We start from the raw sequence: 12,427 nt of genomic DNA, 5'->3' as shown, positions 1-12,427 counted from the left end.
AATTTTAATAATAACTTACCAGAATGACTAACGGGTAGTTCAAACAGCAGCATCAGTCACCTGAAGTTGGCCTTTCTAGTCCTGGTTTCGAGTTATTTGATGTTACGGCCATTTTCTAATTTCAAATCGAAATAGATGAACTGTGATTTTTAAAAGGGAATCACATTAAAAAAAGTCTAATGTATAAACTACAAAAACTTAAATGGCATTAAAAAGATTAATGGCCTTTAAAAAACTAAAAACAGTTCCAAGATGGACAGTGTCACCATCACCAGTAACATTGTCTAATGTTACGGACAAACCTTGCAACAAAACATGTTTAAAATGTTGCTATCATTGAGAGTCATAACAACAGCAAGAAAGTAATATGTGGCTTATTGTGACCTGAGTGTTACACAGACTACACATTGATGCATCAGTTCCAGATAAAAGGAAACACTGAGTTCAAAAACTGTGACCAATGCATAGTCTTGTTAGAACAACTTTCTCTTTCTGATCCTTACAGTAGCAAAACAACCAATGTCCAATGTACGGTTTTATTTGGAAAAGCTTTTCACATTGCTCACTCCAAGTCGACTGCCAACTGGCATGGAGCCAAGCCTTAAATACAGGACCAAAGGAACAGGCACAGCAGTGATAGCACCAGAGCAGATTCCTGCAAATACCAGCATGGCCTAGCATCAAGAAAAAATGGATAAAGTAGATGTTAAAGAAAAATCAGCCAGTTGGTTTTGAATATCAGCAAGAACAGGGTAAGAACTAATGCAAAATGATTCCAGAGCCAGTAGAGAACTAAGCGAGTCAGTATAAATAGTGAAATTTGAATACTGCTTAGCTTCTACATGATCCAGGGCAGGTGAAATGGCATAGTTCAGCAGTGAACAAAGAAGCTATAGAGGGTATTCTGCATGCAACCACTGAACCATAACAAACCATGGCAGAGCCCACACAGTTACCTGATTTTGAACCATCTGTATAAATAGGAATGGAAGGATGGTTCAAAAGATGTTGAGCAAATAACAGCATTTGCAACAGGGAGTATCTGATTTTCTTAGATGACTTAAAGAAAGGTCAAATTTGAGGACTGTAATAAGCCATGGTGGGATAGGCTGACCAGTGGATGCAGCAATGTTATTCAAAGATTGACCCATTTCATCCAACTGCACCAGAATACGAAGGCCAAAAGGAGCAATGGAAGATCATCTGTTTTGAAAAAGCATGGCCCACTGAGGAAGGAAAACACCACACCAGGTGGGATGCTTTGGTAAGAAACAAAGTTATAAGGCATACAATAAAGACAATTGCAAACAGAGGAGGTGCAGTGGAGGTTCATGAGACTTTGTATAAGCTCTGAACTGGGGAAGTGCAGAAAGCCCTGGTGCAGGGCCGAAGTCCCTGATGATGAAGGGGGTGAGCATCTTCAAGGCCAAGGTCCTGGTAGAGCCATAGACCAATGATCCATATGTCCAGTTTCAATTGAATAAGAGCACAATATATCTTTAGCATAGAACATCGATTCCCTCCCCAAGTGATGGAAGAGAGGACACAGAGGATGTTCAGTGCTCTTGTACATTTGACCCCTAACTCAAAAGGTTGATCCAGCTTCCACTGGAGCATGGGAATCAGGTGGCAACAACCATAGCCACTCTCTCTCAAAATTATAGGAAAACAATCACTGCCTTGTGGGTTATTGTCAACCCTGCATAAAAAGTGGGAGAACAGTGAATGGGAACAAATTGAGATCAATAGCAGTCAAGGACTGACTAGGTACATGAAAATAAGTAGAATAACCAGTATTGAAAAGAGAAAGGTTGTGATCAGAGAGCACATGCTCTATGGGGCAACCCCTCCAATCAATATCAGCTCTTCCCCAGAGAGGGTGATGTCCATTAAACTCCCCCAGGATTAAAAAAGGAGACAGCAACTGTTCAATAAGAGCATCAAAGACTGAATGATCATAGGTCTCTCTAGGCAACAGGTAGAGAGAATAAACAGTGATGATATGACCCAAAGAGACACAGACAGCTATGGCCTCCAAAGGTGCATTGAGTGGCAATGACAGGGTAGGCACATGCTGATCAACCAACAGTGCCACCCCTCCATGCACTCGTCTATCACACAGCCTGTCATTTCTGTACAAAGAAAACTGCTGAAAGATGACTGTATCGGCAGGTTTCTAAAATGTTTCCTGTAAGGACGGTAGGAAGCAATCAGGGCTTTGATGACATCCAAATTAGAACGTAAGCCTTGACAGTTCCATTGCATCAAAGAGGCCGTTTTATTTATGTGTAGGCAAACTGAGAGAAGAGCCCTTCTGTTTACAACCATGTCTTTTTTCTTTATTTTCTTTATTCTAGGGAGATCTGTCGATTTCCATAGATCCTGCCTTGGATCGATTTGACAAGTCTTTGTTGTTGGAAGAGGATTCCAGTGACTGAGGACGTAAGCAAATGATCATTTTGCATCTTGAGGTGGGAGAAGAAGATGTACCCCAGGAAATTCCCGTACTCAGAACCCAAGAAAGTGGATCTTGGGGTTTGCTGGAATGTATGTTAGGGACAGAGATGGATGTCAAAAGACTTTTCATTTGGTTTGAGAACAATTCTTTTGGAAACACAGAGAGATCTGTCTGCACTCCCACTGTAGTGGTGGAATGAAGTGCAGCAGCATACCAAAGAGATGGTGTGGTGGACAGCAACTTCCAAGCCTCAGGGTAAGTAATGTTTTAAACTTTCTTCAAACACTGCACCTCTTTTTCTTCCAAACACTTAGGGCAAGAACAAAAGTAGAATGGGTGAGAGCCATTGCAAGTGACACAATGAAAGTCCTTCCACACTCAGAGGCATCATAGTACTCGCCACTGCAGTGAGCACACGTCTAGGAATCAGAACATGATGTCTTGAAGTAACTGAACTGCTGACACTGGAAACACACAAGAGGGTTTGGAATGTATAGCTGTACTTTACAATTAAGATAACCTGCCTTTATGGTGGCAGGTGGACGTGGTAATGTAAGTGTCAGAATGAAGACATTGGTCAGCATCATAATTCCATCTTTGCAAGTGGAGATACACCTCACTGCAGAAACACCTTGGGGGTTAAAACAAACGAGAATCTCTGACTCGGGGATGTTCTTCAAATCCCTCTCAACAATAACTCCTTGTGATGAATTCAAAGTAGCATGAGATATAACTTCAATAGGTATATCCCCAATTGCCTTTCAATGCAAAAGGAGGTTACTGTGTTGAGATGTGGATGTTTCCACCAATGTCACCAGAGCAAAGCTTCTTTACTGACTTTGGAGAGCCAGCAAGTCCCTCTAGACCCTTCTGAATGAAAAAGAGAGACATCTGCCCTAAAGGGCTATCTGAAAGAGAATGTAGTACAAGAAAATGAGATACAGGTGTTACAGATATTGAGACTCGGGCTCAGAAACTTTCAGACATGGTCATTTACCTATGGACTGTTTTTCACTATTTCATTAGGAGGATCCATAATTTTCAAAAGAATATTTCAGTGCCCACTGACCCCACCCACCATGCATCCTATGAGAGGATGCACTGCAGTGTGAAATAAGGACACTGCAGCAATGCCAGGGTTTATGAGCACTCTAACCAAAAACCAGCATCAGATACAATGTCCACAACACCTATTGAGAACATCCAACACTGGTACTTGGTTGACCTTTGCCCAAGTGGACCAGCTGACTGACCCAAGGGTGGCCACCCCAAGGCTGCCTGTCTACAGGAGTTCAAGGCCAAAGTGATGTGTTAGGGTTGCACCCCTCAACCACCAGAATCCTCTCCTCCCCTTCACGTCATCATGCATGGCAAACACGTAGGTGGATGTTTAGATCCCAAAGGAGGTAAACAGAAAAAACAAAACCTTCCCTGGGAGGTCCCCTCACTACATACAGAAATCCACACCAAGGGGAAATTGACAGTGAAAAACAAGAATCTAGCTCCCCATGAATTAAGACCTGTAACTCCTCAGCAAATAAAGTCAAACACAATGCATATGTAATTGTATCAGAAGCACTGTCTACCATAATGGGAATTTCTGTCATCAATACATTGAATCAAAAAGTCATTCTAAAGTACCATATAAGTCAGTAACAATAAACAAATACAAAAAAAGAAAGAAAGAAATGAATGCAAATACAGGAAAATTGTTGAAAAAGTATTGAAATGTCAATGAAATACAATTATAAGCATTAGTCATATCGAACAATACGTCTAAACAATGCTGTACCAATCATAAAAGTGAGGATTGAATGGGAAAGTCAGAGGTTAGCTGCATCAAGACAGGTGGGTGATGACAATTGTGGGGTATATAGAATAGAGCAGCGAGGTTTTTTTTTCAATTCCTAAGGGACAGAAAAAAAATTGCTGATCGGAAACTAACTTTCATTAGTTATTTTCACAACATCAGTCAATCATAATTTTGATTATCCATTCAAGAGACTAAATGATGTAATCACAGTTCATAGGTAACCATTCATATCAATTAAGTCCTTCAGCTCTATTTTCCACACACTCGAAAGGTCTTAATGTTTATAGTATACTCAATCCTTGATCATGCAGAAAATATTTCAGTCAAAAACTAATATACCAATAACTTTTTTTTTTTTTTTAAGTACAATATTGCAAAATTGTAAAAGGAAAATTAAGTTCCTATAAAAATACTGTTATTTTCTTTTGATCACTTCTTTTTTCCATCCAAAAAAAACAAAGATATTTAAATACTTGTAGATCTACATAAAATTTAATTATATCAAAACTGTGACAAAGGATGGTAAAATTAAAGTTTATCAAAACTTAATTAATCCAAACATAGGGCTGTAAAATGTTCAAGTCTGAAGTATGTCTACACATTTGGATTTCTCTTAGATGATATCTACTCTGTCTGAAAAAAGGTCAATGAGTGCAACATCCTTTGCTGGTAAATCCTGTAGGAATATAACCAGTCACGTAATTACAACACTACAATGGAAAGCATAAAAGATTTAATGCAAAATTGCATCCTTTATTCTTTCCCAGTTCTACTTCGCTTTCATTGCATTTATCTCAGCAGATATTTATAACAGAAAACTGATTTTCTATACATTGTTCTATTTGAGGCAATTCTGCACTTACCTGTGCAAATATCCATAATATTTTTGATATATTAGTCAAAGAATGGCTTTATTTCCCATGAAAGATTACCAGTCTGCACATTTCTCAACTTAATTACTTTCCAGATCCTCCAATTCTTAAGCAGAACTACCTGATAGTTGCAAGGAAATCAGTTTCTTTGAGTAATTCACATGTGCTACTTTTTAAAAGTTGTTATAATATTTTCTTTCTTTAATGATAAAATCTTGTACTCAATTTTACTGCATACTAAAAAGTCTAATTGAATATATTAAGATCAATATTTTAACACCATATTCAAATACATGAAGCAATAAATTGCAATATTATGACAACAACAAAAAACGTGTTATTCAAAGGTAAAAAATTTACTTAATTTTTTTGTAAATAATGGAAACAGAAGTATGATACACACATGAAGCATGTGATTATTTCTTTAGAAATATTACAATTTTCTATAGAACTTACTCAAGATGGTAAAACAACAGATTTAAAGCTCTCTGTACATTATTGTGGTTTAAAAGTTTATCACTAAGGGAAAGGTGTGTGTGATCTTTTTTTCTTTTCTTTTTAACTCGGTACCATTTGAAAGTTGTATAACTTTTGGATACAAACACAATTTCAATGGAAGGTAACGCCATATTTTCATTTTCAGATGTACATAAAATTCACCATCAGTACCATTAGCTGTGAAACAATGCTGTAGGTGGATTTTTTTTTTGACAATTTACAGAACTAAAAGCTTGTTTTCATAACTCTTGATGAAGTTCATAGATTTTACAGTAGTTTAACATGCTAATTATGCCATGTTTGCCCTTGGCTTTAAAAGAATGCTCATCATTTAAAATTTAGTAAAATTTAAAAACTTACCTACATTTTTTCACAGTTACCATTCATTGTTACTCTAAAATGTGTGAACACACTGAAATGCATGGAAACAAGTAATCAACACAACTCGAAGTTTTCGCGTTTCTGACAACGACAAAAAATATATGTGAAAACTAAGACAATCACGATTTCTTCTGATAACGCTACACTAACGAAGGAGAAAAAATGGATAGTCGAATTAATTTTGCTCACCTAAATGCCACGGTAAGAATTAAGCCTAACTTTACTTCCTGCATGAAACTGAAAAATTAATCAGGATTATAAAATAACTTACACAGGAAACTTACCTAAAGCTAAGGCTGCAAATGAAACTGAATTTAACTAGAATCTGGATTAAAGTAGAAGGCTAACAGTAACCTACTAATAATAACACATAGTTTTATAAAATGTAAACATACTTTGTAATTTAAAAGTTAAAAAAAGGAAACACCAAAATTAATACAGGTGTAACACAATCAAATAGTATCCCTATCGGTCCTAATTTCCATATCCTGCAATCTATGCCGAGGGCGTCAACTGACGTACGAGTAGAACGCTTACTTTTCTCTCTCATTCTTAACATGTAGGTACTTTTCATTGAATTGATCGTAACGTTTTACTATTATTATTTATTTATTTCTTTTACGTAGGCAACGGGGTAGAGCTTTGGCACCGAGAATAAGTTGTAAAATTAAGCGAATATATATTCAACATAATTATAAGTATGGAGGCAAGTTGAACTATAGACTGTAATGTGATTGTGAACAATTACATTTAAAGCGTGGAAAATAATATGCAAATAATTATTTGCAATGGATCTAATTTGAAATACAAAATATAAAACCAATAATATGTAAACCCTATGGCTCCTGATATCTGGCTTATCTAATACGGTTTTGGAGATAATCCTAATTCGGATTGAAAGAAGACTGCAACGATTTCTCTCAATGTATTTTTTTTCTGAGTTTCACGAACTTAGTGTTGTATTATTCTCACGTGCACTGATTTTCCTTAGAACAATCGAATATGTCCTGAAAACAGCACAAGTAATTCGTGATGACGAAAAACCCACTTAAAATAAACAATTTATCTCAGAACGGTTGGTATGGATATTAAAACTTTTATTAAAATAAAGGTGCCCAGCATGGCCGAGCGCGTTAGGCGTGCGACTCATAATCCGAGGGTCGCGGGTTCGCATCCCAGTCGCGTTAAACATGCTCGCCCTTTCAGCCGTGGGGACGTTATAATGTGATGGTCAATCCCACTATTCGTTGGTACAAGAGTAGCCCAAGACTTGGCGGTGGGTGGTGATGACTAGCTGCCTTCCCTCTAGTCTTACACTGCTAAATTAGGGACGGCTCAGGTCTCTCCACCTGGTTGGGGGTTGTGCAGTAGGCTAACAATCTGCTCACTTAAAAAACCAGCCTGTTAATGAATCCGCAAGCGATTGCGGCCCTATGTTCCTTCATGCAATCGAGTGGCAATAATAATATAATAATAAATTAAAATAAAGAACATCATTTCGCCCCTTTTAGGTCATCTTCAGGTCGAAATGCTGTTCTCTACTTTATTTTAATAAAAGTTTTAATACCCATACCAGCCGTCTTGAGATACATCAAGAAAAGAAATATTATGCTTAACTGTATACCTTGAGTTGGTTGCTAAGAACGAAAGAGACTACGCACAATATATTACCGTATATCTCAGAATTCCCAGAAATATGTGTTAAATTGACAGGAATATGCAGATTGCTTGTTTTGGAATTTCGCGCAAAGCTACACAAAGGCTATCTGCTCCAGCCGTCCCTAATTTAGCAGTGTAAGACTAGAAGGAAGGCAGCTAGTCATCACCATCCACCGCCAACTCTTGGGCTTCTCTTTTACCAACGAATAGTGGGATTGACCATCACGTTATACGCCCGCAGGGCTGAAAGGGTGAGCATGTTTTGGTGCGACCCGGAATCGAACCCGCGACCCTCGAATTACGAGTCAAACGCCTTAACACGCTTGGCCATGTTGGGCCAAACGTCCACATTTCGAAAGCGCTCGGGTTATATGGTTTCTATTTCTTTTTGTGTCAAGAATTCTTGCACCTACGTGTTTTTAGAACATCATGAATATATCATTATATAATCATTAAACAGTTGGTCTTCTGTATAAAATCGAATAATGTATCAGTCGAAATGTCATAACATTATCCCAAAACCTAAATTAGTTTAAGTTACTGTAAGGTGAATTAAAAATGAATCAAACCATCATAGGTATTACACGCACTTTGTCATTACAAAAGTTTTACGTGTATTTCTTTGATAACAGGTTCTCGTTTTGAATTTCACATCTTGTGAAAAAGAAAAGGAACCTTTAACACACACACATATATATATGTAATTAAACAGTTTGTTTGTTTGTTCTATAATATCGTCCCCCGCTGACACAGCAGTAAGTCTTCGGATTTGCAACGCTAAAATCAGAGGTTCGATTCTCCTCGTTGGACAAAACAGATACCCCAATATGGCTTTGCTACCAGAAAAACAAAACACACACTCTATAATATCGAACAATGAATTAGGCAAAATATCATAATATTATTCACATACCCAAATTAAGTTACTTTAAGTTAAATTTAAAAAGACTCAAGCCCCCTATACAGCCTTCAACAGTAATATTGAAATCTTACTGGAATCTACCCTGTTTCTATCTTCCAAGAATATCAACACCTCTTGAGACCACCTGGTACCAAAAAGCCTGTCTCTGGTTTCATGATGTTGTGGCCTTATTGGAGATACTAAAGCAGCTCTTGTCTTCTTGCGATAGTGCTGTCCTACGATGGAACAAGTTACTGGGCCCTGTTGCCCCTCATTATTCAATTCTTTGTGTGGCAACGGCAACACTGATGACTCCTACTGCTGGGAAGTTAAAACCCTCCAAAAGAAACAGTGTCAAATCCGATGATTTGACCACCCCAGATTTCACAGAAGTCATCAGAGGTAACTTTATTTTATTATAAACTATCAAGAATCTATTCACAGAATTAGTAAGCTTTACAAAGTTAGAGGCATTTTCATATAAACAACAATCTGGCACTACGTCTCTGCAATGTTTTCACAACTCTTAGTGTAGATGAAGCCATGAGCATCCTGGAGTAGTTACTGGGCTTTATTAGTTGTGGAGTATTCATCTTCAAAGCAAATAAAGGAACTTACATAGAAGATTCACTGGAACAAGATAGGTAAGCTGCTCAGTAGATAATGAGAGAGAGACTGACCACGACTAAAACTTGGACCTTAATTATTTAAAGTCCTAATTCAAAGGCAAAGATAAACTAAATTCCAGTTAGTCATATATTTTCAGCTGCATGCATTGGTTAAGGAGTGGCATAATGATCATGAACAAGTTACTACTGAATCCGTTAAATCTGTAGGTGTTCACATCCACCCTTGCCTTTCGAACATGTGTACAGAAAACTTCACAATCTCCTGGTTTCTCTGCGTTTCCACCCAGTCAGTTGCGTAAGAAATTAAGAAAATATTCAGTGAAATGTTTGCTTGTTTACAATATTTCAAACTGCAGGACTGAAAATATTCCCAGGTACATCATACGTATGTGTCTGATGTTTCAGCCATTATTTGTGAATTTTGTCTATTACTGACAATTTCACGCATTCATTAGCATTTCAACTTGATATCAAGTTAACACAAAATGAAAAACCCTCTAATCCAAGTACTTTAAAAAGGTGAACCTTTCATTATTAGATAGCAAGCAGATCAGTTTAATCCTGACAAAGAAGGGCCCACCTTTAGAAAATACTCGGGTTATAGGATTTTGTATTTTAGTGTTTGAAGTTATTCGTTTTCCTAACATCATGAATGATGTCAAGGTAAAATACCTTTTCGAGAAATACCAGCTAGACTATGTTCTTTAAAATCACATATAAAATTGTGAAGCATCTCTCACCGTTAATAAAACTAACAGAGACACTATTTCCCAATAATACTTTTGAAGGTATTGATCATTGTCACCTCTTATTAAACACTTCTGAACACAAAATTCAAATCCTTTGTCGCCTTGTTTTATTTTCTTCTTCTTTATTACAATACTATTTGTGTAATCAGTTCGTGTGTATTAAGGTGTCTTAAAAACATCCCCAAACAACTCCATGTAATATTTCTACAGCATATGATCCACACATATGTGTGCATATATATTATGCCATATACCTGTGCCACCATTACATTTTATTAAGTTCTCTAGTAGTTAATATAACTCGCCTCCAGCTATTACGTTAGAGTACCTGAAGAAACTATGCTCAGCCATAATAGTAATGTCATATAGAGGCCATCAAACTCGTTTTTATTTCAAGGTTCACAAAATAAACAACGACTGGCAAAATATTTGATAAATAAAGACTTTCAAAGCAAAAGTCTATTTGCCAATAACTAAACTTTATGATGATACTAATGTACTCCATACACACTCTTTACAAGGAGATTTTAACAAATGCACAGCAAGCACTGAATTGTATGGTGTGTAGAGTTCTCACCAACTGGCTATGTTATTGGAGTGATTTTCTCAAAACATACGATGAAATTTTTCGTGAAAAAAATTCAACCAGTATCTTGGAAAATAAGGTCGCAATGCCCTTTCAATCAATGATTTTAAATCACATAACTGTTCTGTTAATAATAGGGTTGTAATTGTACAGCGTTATACAACATCACACCCAAGTATCGTTTGACAGTTTGTTAAGCAAGGAATACAACTTCCTTTAAGTTTATAACCTTAGGGATAAGCTGACTGTCTGAAGTGTCATTAATGAAGCAGTAACTATGCTCAGAGTATACACTACATTTCACTTTTAATAAGTTGTCTTCCAACTATTCAGCCATCCTTGCATTCTTGATTTAGCAGTAAAAATACAATATCATGCATACACTATGCTACCATTACTACTCGATGACTTGGATTGTAACATCGTTTCTATTAGTAACCACCTGATAGATTGGAAACTAAAAATGGAATTTTGTCCACTGGTCACAGCTGTTAGCCACTATAATTTCCAAATGTTCCTTATCTGGTTAATAAATATGCCTGATAAGTTTGTGCAGCTTCCTCTTTATGTATGTCACGATGAATCAAGACAGTGTCCTCATCCTTCTCTTGACTTCTAATTTTCTTCTCCAGAGTCCTTATCAAGCTAGTGCACTCAAGTCTTTACTATTATGTAAAATTTCAACTCAACACTATGTTCTATACACATTTACGGACCTTGAATTTACAGTAGTTTATATACTAAAGAACTAAATCGTAAGAGTTTTGGGAACGAACCATTCCAACCAGACACAAGTTGCTTTGATGTCAGTGGCATGTGTTACAACCCCACCCAGTCACCACTTTCGAATAACCATTCTTTCACCATCTGATTACAGCACTTATGCCGTTGACGTGCGGTCTTTTCAATTTGTTTTGTTGGGTGAATTTATATGCATTGGCCATTGCCAACTTTCGCCACTCTATATGTTCTCTGGAACACAAAAGAATTTATTCTTGTGGCGGAGGGCCACATATCATGTCCACAGAGAGTAACATTTATGTTCCAAACATGAAAAGGTTCAGTGAAAAGCCTGTTGATCCCTGTTTCATTACTCTGTATGTCATCATCACAAAAAGCAAGAGCACATCCAAGATGATTCGATCCGGATTGATAAACTTTGCTTGCATTTGCTTGATAGTCTGTATTACCCACTGTGCCAAACCATCAGATTGGAGCTCATAAGGTGAAGTACAAGTCTTAATCACACTAAACGCTTTACATAACTCAGCAAAAATTTAATTGGTGCTAGCTCCTTGGTCTGTTTGCATTTCCTGCTGGGCTACAAATCATACAACACAATTCTCATCTGAAGTAGACCCAATAGTTTACAATTGCTGTGATTAAAACATCAATGGTTTCAACTACCACATAGTGTCAAAACTCAGGATATTTTACAAGCACACACGTTTTTGTTAGGCAACGAGACAATCTATCTACATATTCATGTTGTGGGCTTTGCCAATACTTACAACATCAATATTCAACATGCTAATAACCTCTCTGTATTTTTGATGTTTACTAACCACTTCATCAAAGCCTGATCCACCCGGCTGGTGAACTTTTTACCATAGGGGTAGTGTTTTATGAAGATAATTACTACTAGAAGCACTTGCTTTGTTGTGCGGTATTGGTATTTGTGAGCCGTGAGCATGTATCAGCAGATATGATTATATATTCTGTTTCATCTTGCAACTGCAAAAACATTGCTCTGACTCCATTGTTGCTGACACTAGTGTTAGAAAGAAACTTACACATTTGGTGCAAATAAGAAATTACTGAACCATGCACCAAAACAAGTTTTATGAATTGGCGCGATTACTTGTATTTCTTGGTCCAAAC

General features: G+C 37.0%; 1 protein-coding gene across 50 annotated transcripts in view; it reads right to left on the bottom strand.

The window, feature by feature from the left end:
• The window catches only part of LOC143258707 (uncharacterized), a 58,403-nt gene extending 51,670 nt beyond the window's left edge, over positions 1-6,733 (bottom strand). For 2 of the 50 annotated variants that reach the window (XR_013032485.1, XR_013032488.1), the window contains exons 1-2: positions 6,307-6,709; positions 20-140 (exon numbers count right to left, since the gene is read on the bottom strand). Coding sequence is in view for 7 of the 50 variants with exons in the window: in XM_076518171.1 (XP_076374286.1) it covers positions 20-53 (34 nt within the window). In the remaining 43 variants the exon portion in view is untranslated. Of the gene's footprint in view, positions 1-19; positions 141-5,134; positions 5,265-6,293 lie in introns of all 50 variants that reach the window. The other 48 variants (XR_013032480.1, XR_013032482.1, XR_013032505.1 and 45 more) reach the window with 43 other exon arrangements.
• Positions 6,734-12,427: the final 5,694 nt, after the last annotated feature.

Source organism: Tachypleus tridentatus, chromosome 8, assembly GCF_004210375.1.
Source record: "Tachypleus tridentatus isolate NWPU-2018 chromosome 8, ASM421037v1, whole genome shotgun sequence".
Lineage (NCBI taxonomy): Eukaryota > Metazoa > Arthropoda > Merostomata > Xiphosura > Limulidae > Tachypleus > Tachypleus tridentatus.
The sequence above is the reverse complement of the archived record's forward strand: the minus strand, read 5'-3'. Positions and strand labels throughout refer to the sequence as shown.